Below are 9,261 nucleotides of genomic sequence, written 5' to 3'. Positions count from 1 at the left end.
ACGCTCTTATGGACCAACCATACTGACACAAGAGGAGGGGGGAAGCATATAAACACCACAAGAAGTTATCAGTAGGCTTAGTGGCCACGCTGTGTGTTGGGGGCTGGTGGGGGGGAAGCCTGGTGTTATCTTCCTTTTCCACCAGCAGCTGTGGGGTTCTGACTTCTCCTTGGCAAGTCAAAGCTCTCATCCCATGGTTTCTGGAAGGTTCTACAAATATGCACCATTAGTCAGTGAGGAAGGTACTTGATATCAAAGTGATCCCTGGATCCTGTGAAACTCAACTGATCATTTGAATTCATCCTGAGCCACTTGTGGATTCAAATTTTAGAGGCGCACTCACCAGGAGGTGGGGAGGTGTAAGGGTGGTGAAAAGGCCACGTGGGCCGTGGGCAGTCAGTGTCAGCTAAGTGCCTTCAGGGGGGCTGAAGTCCACCGATGATGACCATATTAGACGCAGCCCAGCAAAAGTGGCCACAGCCCATCCCGGGTTTGAGTCTTAGCAAGGCTGTGTCCTGGAGCGATTTTGTCCCAATGTCCTCATTGGCAAAGTAGCAGTAAATATCAAGTTACTCACCGCACTCTGGATGAAAGAAAAAAACGTTTCCCGTCCACACTGTAGTACATCTTATCCCAGAATTTTAAAATCGGTTGGCACTCTCTGGGTACTTAATTGACATCCAGTGTCCGGAGCCAAGAAGGTTGTTTAAAATTCCCGAGAGAGACCGCCCACCCCTGAGAGACCCCCATCGAGTCACAGCGAACGCAAGGACAGAAGAGGGCTTAGTGGGATCATCTGCTGGCTCCTGGCAAGCCAATAATTAGAATAATTATTCTAGTTTATCAACATTTCAGCGTTTCCTTTTTAAACCTAGCCAGTTATTATGGACCTTTACACAAGGTTGGAAACATATTAACTATTTAGTTTCCTTATCCCCAATCTATTGTGACTTACAAACTGAATTAGATGGGAATGACCAGTGGGAGGAGCTATGATTCAGCCACAACCTTCTAAAAGGGCTCTGAACCCTCCCCGTCTCCTGCTGTTAGCCTGTCCTCACAGGCTGCCTCTGGGTGCCACTCCCTGACCAAGTTACTGTAGGGCTCCGTGGAGAGTTTCCTCTTCCGAAAACGAAAATGGGGATGGTGGTACCCCTCACCGCGTGGGCTTTCTAGGAGTTAGCAGATCTCAAGCACCTGATGGGTGTCTGACGCATGCCAAGTGCTTGATCATCTCATTAGCTTTGATTATCTTTACAGATGCCTCTGGGTGTCCGCCAGGGACTCCCGGCTGGCTGCACCGTGAGGTGTCCATACCTGGGGGAAAGATAAAGGCAGAAACCACCCTACCCCCAACACAGAGCACCCCCGGGAACGGCATCTCTCCAAGTTCCTTCCACCCCCCAGATGTCACCCTGAGACTCTGGGCTTCACGCAGACCCTTTGTGTGTCTGCCCAAAGGGTGAAACGAGAGGCAGCCACACCATTAGGGCAGACACACAAAATGTGGTACACATGTGTTTCAGCCTCACCCCAAAATTCATTTGTGATGTGCATGTCAGTGACTTGAGTTTTCTCTACTGCTGAACTTAAAATCCCCACCCAGGCACTTTGGGGCAAATTCCATCCCGTTCCCTGCTGAGCGAGCTGGGGCTTGCTGGGGTCCGGGCTTCCATGCTGGGCAGGGTGGTGTGGACCTCCGCAAGTGCCCCCCCCCCCAGCCCTGGGCTGGCGCGCACCGAGGTGGGGTCCCGATGGGACACCCTCCCAGACCCTTCTGGAACCTGCGGATTCAGCGGGGCTGCTTCCAGCTCTCTTTGGCAGGACACACAGCAGACCGGTGTCCTCACTGACCTGAGGACACTGAAGCTGCCCCGCCACATCCGCACATCTTCCCCTGCCTCCCACCCGGAGGCTGCCCCGTCCGGCATCCAGGCTGGGAACGGAGAAAGGAGCCCCCTGTACTGTGAGAGCTCAGAGCTGCTGGGGTGGGAGAGTGTCTTCGGACACTGGAACCAGATCTCCCTGCACTGCGTGTGACCCTGGGGTCCTGACCTAACCTCTCTGGGCCTCTGCTTGTTCACTTGCAAAAATGGAGATAATCATCAGTACTTTGCGGAGCTGCTATGGGAATTAAAGGAAGTCAAATGTGTAAAACCCCGCAGGGCTGCAGCAGTGGGCACTAAAGGAGGGTGTGCCGCTCCGTATTCACGTTCACCGGGACCCCAGGGCACACGGGGCCCGGCTTGTGCAATGACACCCTCTGCCCCCTGCACAAACAATGGAGCAAAGGTTGGGGAGAGACGTGTGTGCCCCAGGAGGGGAAGATGAAGGCCCATCTCCCCATCCCCCCACCTGTGGATGATGCTGCTGAGCAGGGATGAAGGTCGCTCCAGTGTCTTGAGTCTGGCCCGGGGGTCTTCCCAAGTCCCCAGGGAAAGCACACTCTCAAGACGGGGCCCTGAACAGCCAGCAAGGGAACAGAAGCCGCCGTCTGGGGCCTGGGGGTGAGGGGTGAGCACCGTCTCCCCTGATGGTGTCGGTGGCCTTGACACAGAAGCAGTGGTTCAGATCTGACCACGGAAGCTACGGTGGGTGGTGGCAGCAGGGTCTGTGAGGGGAGATAGCAGCTCCCCGGGCCTCGAGCTCCATCCAGAAGGGCGGGTGCAGGGGCCTGGGATGCTGGGGCCTCTGGGGTGGAGGGTGGTCCCCAGCCTCTGCTCCCTCCTCACCCCACGGGGCTGTGCATTGAATGCCCGGTCCTCCTGGGGGTGGAGGGCGAGCGGGGACCTGCGGGTGGGGGAAGGCGCTGGTGGGACTCCACGGACAAGTGGAGTGGGTGAGGACAGACGCTGCAAAGAGCTACGGACTCGGCCGTCAGGGAGGAAGGAAGGGATGGAGTCCCTCTCGCAGGGTGGAGGGCGTGAGAGCGCTCAGGGAGCGGGCGGGGTGTCTCGCTCGTGGGGAATCACGTGCACCTCAGAGGGGCTCTATCTCCTCCAACCAGACCTCACGTGACAAATCGCAGTGTAACAGGCCTCCCCTGGGTGGGCTCTGGGGTGCTGCCCCCTCAGCGGGGGCTTTGGGATGAGTTACTTATCCTACAACAAAGGGAATACTATCTCACTTCTAGGGTGTTCATAGGATCTCACTCGAGAGACCTGGCCCAAAGTGCAAGCTTAAAAACAAAGCCTTTTGTTTCGAAAAGGAGCCAGTGTCTCCTTTCCAGCGGGAAGGATGGCTCAGGCCCAGAAACCCCCTATCCGGAGGCTGCGCTGCTTTCTGGCTGCCCCATGCGGCGTAAACAAGCCCTGCGGTACAATCAATCAGTAGAATCGTCTGTGCAACCTTAACAGAGTCCTGCCAGCAGAAGGAGAGCAGGACACTCTGCTTGGATGGCTGGAAACCCTCCCGGTGTCCATGGAGAGCTGCGTGTCCCCAAGAGTGAGGGAGGGGACAACTCTCCATCTCGGGGTTACTAAGACTTCATGAGTGTGCTTGGTGACATTTGTTCATTTATCCACAAAGCTGCATCCATTTTCAGAGGAAAAAAGCAAAAGAAGGCCACCCAAGCTGTCACAGATGGTAAACTTGACTTACAAAGAAATACCAAAAAGTGCCAATTGGTAAGATGGTTTTATTGGCTTTCTCTTCGCCAGGAAAGACATTAATAACCTTTTTTTTTTTTTTTTTGGAACTTACATTTGAAACGGTGTTTCTCAAGGGACACTTAGAAGGTGGCTTGCCCTCCCTGTCAGGTCAGCACTAGATGTGAGGTTTGCTGCACCGTCACAACTAGGGAGCTAATTTTGGACCCTTCCCTCCTCACCAGGCTTGGGGGAGACCCTCCGCTGGGAGATGCTAAGACACCCTCCGCCGCTCCCGTCTGTGAAATGCTGAGAAGGGAGAGCGTGACTCGGTATAAGTAAAACACAACAGCGGAAAGTCTCAGGAATGAAGTCGTGTCCTCATGCTGAGTACGGGAGCTTTATTCTTTAAGACATCAGGCCTCACACATTAGGGGCAGCGCTTGCCGGGAGCAGGTGATAGAAAAGGAGAGGTGCTAGCACCAGGCAGAGTCCCCCTCCCAAGCTGTCGGGCAGCAGCATGGCTTCAGAAGGTGCATTCTGGAAACAAAGTACAGATATGCGTTACCCTGAGCCATCTCGTGCCTGCCCACCCGCTGCCCTGCTTCTCCAGGTCCGGACAGGCTCCGAGGTCAGTGCCATTTGCTGCTTTCCACACCAAGTCCCTGGGGAAGGGTTGAGTTTCCCCCCGACCCTCGTGGGAGAATAGCCACATGCCCCACGGGGACCCAGGTTGTCGGGACAGACGGCACCGGAGACGGGCCCAGGCAGGGCCACTGCCAGAGTTCAAAGAAGTGTCGTCGCAGGCCGAGGAGCCAGCAGAGCGAGGACGGCCAGCACAGGGGTGACTCTTCTTCCTGGGCCCAGAGCCTTATCTGGACCTCTGCCCGGCTTTGCTGGGAAGGGGAGGAGGCCCTGGACAGTGGGAAGGGGCCCCGTGCTGATTAGGGAGCTGTCATCAGGCTGAGATGCGGCCGCCTTTGTCGTTACCTGGGGACGAAGGGCAAGAGTGGCCCCCCGGGTGCTCTTTCCAGGAAGGGGCCTTAGGTAGCTACGTTCATCATAGACGGTGATCTGGCACCAGGGCTGCCAGATGGCTCGTGGCTGCCAGATGGCTCACGGCCACCTCCACACCGCACATGTGATGGGTGGGGCATGGAGGCAAATCACCTGTGCACAGTCTGCTCCTGACACACGGTTCCCCAGGGACTTCCCTGCACCCCACTGCTCCAGCGATGGAGGGGTGAGCACCTCGTGCTGGGGGCAGGGTGGGGGATGGCAGGGTGGGGAGAGGTGCCAGGACTCCAGTCCAGCTGAGAGCATGTCGCCAGTCGCAAAAGACAGAGACTCTGCAGGGGTCGTGTGCTGAAAATGACCTTGAAATCCGTCCAGCTTTCCAAACCTACGTTTGTCCATTTCTCTCCAAACTAGCTCCCTCTCCATAGGGCCTCGACTTTGGACACCTTTCTGAAATGATTAGAGTTTGCACAGACCTCCTCGGCCAACTGATAGCCGTGGTGCGGGGCTTCCCACCCAGGGCTCAGGTGTGTGTGGCTTCCTGGGAGCCCGGAAAGCTCCCCCGTGCACGTGGGGCTGACTCACCTGCTTCCTGCAGGGGCTTGAAGCACCAGGGCACCCCGGGGATGCTGGAGTCGAAGCAGCAGCCCCGGTTGTTGCACTGCTCGGGGGTGACATTGGGGTAGGCGCAGTCCACCCTGTCCTTGGCTGGGACCATGCACTGGTTCGGCGCTGTCCCAAACAAAGCCCAGTCAGAGCCCTTGCTGGCTTGGGGTTGGTCTACCGGCTGCACTTTGCAGGTCTGCACCCTCCTCGCCAGCTCCTGAGTTCAAAGGCTGCGATCTCACCCCTTCCATAACCTGTGCATGTCTGCTTGTCGAGGACACTCTCCCCGTAAATGTTTAAAGAGAAACGTTCTGTAGGAGATCTGGCTGGCTGCCTGGTGTCTCTCACTTGGGTGCTCCTAGCACCTTGCCAGGAAGTCAATAGGGCCTGGATTCCTTCCAGCTGGCAGGTACCCATGGGAATCCAGGGCCCCCGAACCGGAAACAATGTTCCCCTTCATTGTCTTATCAACAAAATCTCCCCCTCAAAACAAAAGGAGCGTATAATAGAACGCGGGCATTCAAAAGAGAAAAATCACAATGTGTGCTATTTTCTGCTTCTTTTCTGTATCTCCCTACCCCCCTGTCAAGCCTTCCCTGTACATCCTTGGGCCTCTAATATTCATTTTCCAAGTGAGTCTTTATGTCTGAAGTTCAGCAAAAGTCCACTTTGCCTCATTTCTTAAACTGGATTTTTCCTTAGGAAAATAGAAATCGCGTGAAATCTCGAATCCTCTCCTATGGCTGCCAATTCATTCCTTATTCCACTGGTTCCCAAACTTTGCTCACATTGGGATCAGCCGGGGGTCTTGAAAAACCATTGATACCTCCTCCCACCCTGAGACTCTCTGATATAGTTGGCATATCCCGGGCTTTAAGAGCTTTAAAATCTTCCAGGTGATTCTGATGGGTGACAAGTTTGAGACCTCTCAGCAGATAACTGCCACACCCTAATTTCTTCACACTCTGGTTAATGGAGCAGCCACATTCCACTGTAACTGCAGTGCAATGGCTAAATGAAAACTTTGTTTGTAGGTATTGAAAATGTGACCGTTTTTATTTGTCTTTTCTTTTTGCTTTGCGAATGTGCCAGAATAATGCACAAAGACCTATATTGTAATTCGGAAATCTCCAGCAAGGAAGGCAGTGGGATAGTGGGCTTCGGTGTTGGCTGCCAGCCAGGTGGACCTGGGTTCCAATCCTGATTTCCACACTGCCCGAGAGGGTCAGTCATAAACTTTCTGAGCCTCAGTTTCCTTGTCTGTAAAATAGGGACAGAAAGACCCAATATGTAGAGCTGTTGAGAGAAAATGTGTGTGTCTGGTAAGTGGCAGTTATTAAATTATTAAGGGGCCTGGTCACTCTCCTCAAGCCACAGGGAGCCCCCAGCCTGGCTCTCCAACGTCCTGTCCCCTTGCCATGTGCTCCCACCCCACCACCTGGCCCCTCGTCCTTAAGGAGGTCAGAGCGGTACTCACACAGGCCCACATACTGCCCAGTCGAGCTGGAGGACACCAAGGCCAGGACCAACACCAGCAGCCAGCACGTTCTGGCCTCCATGGTCACGGGCGGGCTCTGGGGACCCGTCGGCTCAGAGGACATGCCACATCTGCCGAGAAGACTCATTTTTTATACCCCTGTGTTTACACAGGCACTCCGGATTCTGTTTGTCTGGGGAGCCCTTCCCTCTAGGTCCAACCCCACCTGCTTCTCCCCTGCACAGGATGGTACAGCCCCCAGAGCGTTGTCCATGCCAAAGGGGAGAGGCTGCTTCCGACCCCACCTTCCTGGTAGTAGCCAGTGGTGGTCTGGGGAGCCCTTCCCTCTAGGTCCAACCCCACCTGCTTCTCCCCTGCACAGGATGGTACAGCCCCCAGAGCGTTGTCCATGCCAAAGGGGAGAGGCTGCTTCCGACCCCACCTTCCTGGTAGTAAGCCAGTGGTGGTAGCAGATTCCAGTTGCCTGTGAATACCTCTCTGTCGGGGAGCAGGGCCGTGTTGATGCCTGTGTTAGCCTGGCTGGGAGAAAAGGATAAAGGCTCAGCGTGGGGCTGGAGGGCAGGGTCAACAGGCCCGGGCATCAATCCTGCAACCTGCCCAGCAGCAGCCCACCAGGGTTCCTGCTCAGCGACAAGAGCTCCCAGGCCGCTTACTCGCAGACCAGCCTCGGGTACTTGAAAAGACAGGTGACGGCGCAAGTGCGGGATGTGGTGCGTGCAGATTTCACAACTCTTGAAAGGTAGAAGTCCCTGTTCTTTCTTTTTCGCTTTTCTCCAGCAAAAAAAATTGTTTTTATCATCAGCTACACGTTAACAAACGTATTAAATAAACTTATTCAATACATTTTCATAGAAATATAATACCTGCAGCTGGTTTTTATTTTTTTTAATATTTTCTTGCCGTGGACCATTTTTTTTTTTAAGTCTTTATTGAATTTGTTACCATAGTGCCTCTGTTTTATGTTTTGGTTTTTTGGCCAGGAGGCATGTGGGATCTTAGCTCCCCGACCAGGGATCGAGCCCGCACCCTCTGCATTGGAAGGCGATGTCCTAACCACTGGACCGCCAGGGAAGTCCCTGCAGTAGGTTTTTAAAATCAGACAGCACAGAAGACTCTCCCCCTTTTGTGTGGTGCTGTCCATGTTTAACACGTTCTTAGGTGTTTTCCAGAATGTTCTCTATACATTTAAGCACATTTTTAACACAAAGGCGAATTTACACCTTGCCCAGCTGGCTTTTTTTTTTTTTTTAAGTGAAGGCTATATCTTGGAAATTATTTTATAACAGCATACCTAAATGAGACGGGTATAATTTTACCCATTTTCTGGAGGAACAAACCAAGGCTCAAAATGTTGTTACTGAATCCAAGCTCATACTGCTGGCCACACAAAAGGCCAATAAATCGAGAGACAGGTTGGGGCAGGAATAGCGGCTTTATTGGGAAAGCTGGGAGTCCGAGAAGATGGTGGACTCGTGTCCCAAAGAAGCATCTTACCCGAGTTAGAATTCAGGCTTCTTTTATTCTAAAAGGGGAGGGGGCGTGGCTGGTTGCCTGAAACTTCTTAGTGCCGCCAGACCCAGACCTTCGTTCTTGCAGCCTTCCACGTAGGTCTAGTCACCGCGTTCCTGTAAACTTCCAACAAGACAAGGATTATTCTCTATTGTGCAAATTTTTATCCCTATGTGAACGAAAAGGGTTTTACCTTTAAAGGTCAAGCCTGGGAGTCAGAGCCTTGAGAAAGGGCCGTTATGTATATTTCAGGCTATAGGTGACATTCCGGTACCCAGGTCAAGAGGCAACATGACTAAGCACAGAGCACAAAGGTTAGAGCTGAGGGGACAGATCCCACATGGAGTCAGGTTTGTTCTTCTCTGTTACAGGATGGCTGTCAAAGGTTACCTAGGGGACCCGGCGGAGCTGGGATTCGACCTGCCTCTGTGGGACCCTGCGGTCTCCACTCTCCATTCAGGGTGCCCGCCCCGCCCTGCAGCTGGCTGACTGGGGAGAGAGGGCGCACCTGATGTCCAGTTATCGTGTGTCCTTCAGGCTTCCTTCCTGGCTGGGCTATTCTTCTCTCTGTTCAGCTCTGACCCAGGAACCGTGGAGTAGGTCTTGTACACCATCCCAGGGCGGACCCACTTGCTGGCCACACTTTGATCCCCAGGCGGGGTTACAGTGTTGGAGGGGGTCCCCAAACCACCCAGGGGTTCCTCCTCAGAGCTGTCCTCCCCTGAGCGACCAATAGGGCCAGACTCTGCGTGCACTGGGAACGGGGACTCTGTCCCTCCTCGCGACTCCCCTGGCCCAGCCCTGCTACCTACCCAGTGAGCCCTGGGGGAATCCACATGCGGTGACACCCGCATCTGGTTTGCTCCCCGCTCCAAGGCTTGGAGACAGAGCAGATTCTGCATCGTTTTCACGCCACTCGCTCTGTTTCCAGAGGGAGAGAGTCGCCCCAGCTAACAGATGGCATGATTGTTATGTCTTCGCAGGGGAAATTCCTGGGAGCCTCTTCTGGCCAGACTGCTGCCACAGCCCCTGCCCTCCCACCCC

At 54.3% G+C, this 9,261-nt stretch overlaps 1 protein-coding gene across 1 annotated transcript; it reads right to left on the bottom strand.

The window, feature by feature from the left end:
* Nucleotides 1-4,081: 4,081 nt before the first annotated feature.
* On the bottom strand, nucleotides 4,082-6,811 carry TFF3 (trefoil factor 3). Its single transcript, XM_007452867.1, has 3 exons — nucleotides 6,688-6,811; nucleotides 5,190-5,336; nucleotides 4,082-4,127 (listed from the first exon to the last, which is right to left on the bottom strand). Exons 1-3 carry the CDS (start codon nucleotides 6,809-6,811, stop codon nucleotides 4,114-4,116), a joined length of 285 nt encoding a protein of 94 aa, XP_007452929.1. The 3' UTR covers nucleotides 4,082-4,113.
* Nucleotides 6,812-9,261: the final 2,450 nt, after the last annotated feature.

The sequence above is a fragment of the Lipotes vexillifer genome, unplaced genomic scaffold (assembly GCF_000442215.2).
Source record: "Lipotes vexillifer unplaced genomic scaffold, Lipotes_vexillifer_v1.1 scaffold478, whole genome shotgun sequence".
In the NCBI taxonomy this organism is placed as follows: Eukaryota; Metazoa; Chordata; class Mammalia; order Artiodactyla; family Lipotidae; genus Lipotes; species Lipotes vexillifer.
This window is presented reverse-complemented; position numbering and strand designations above follow the sequence as displayed.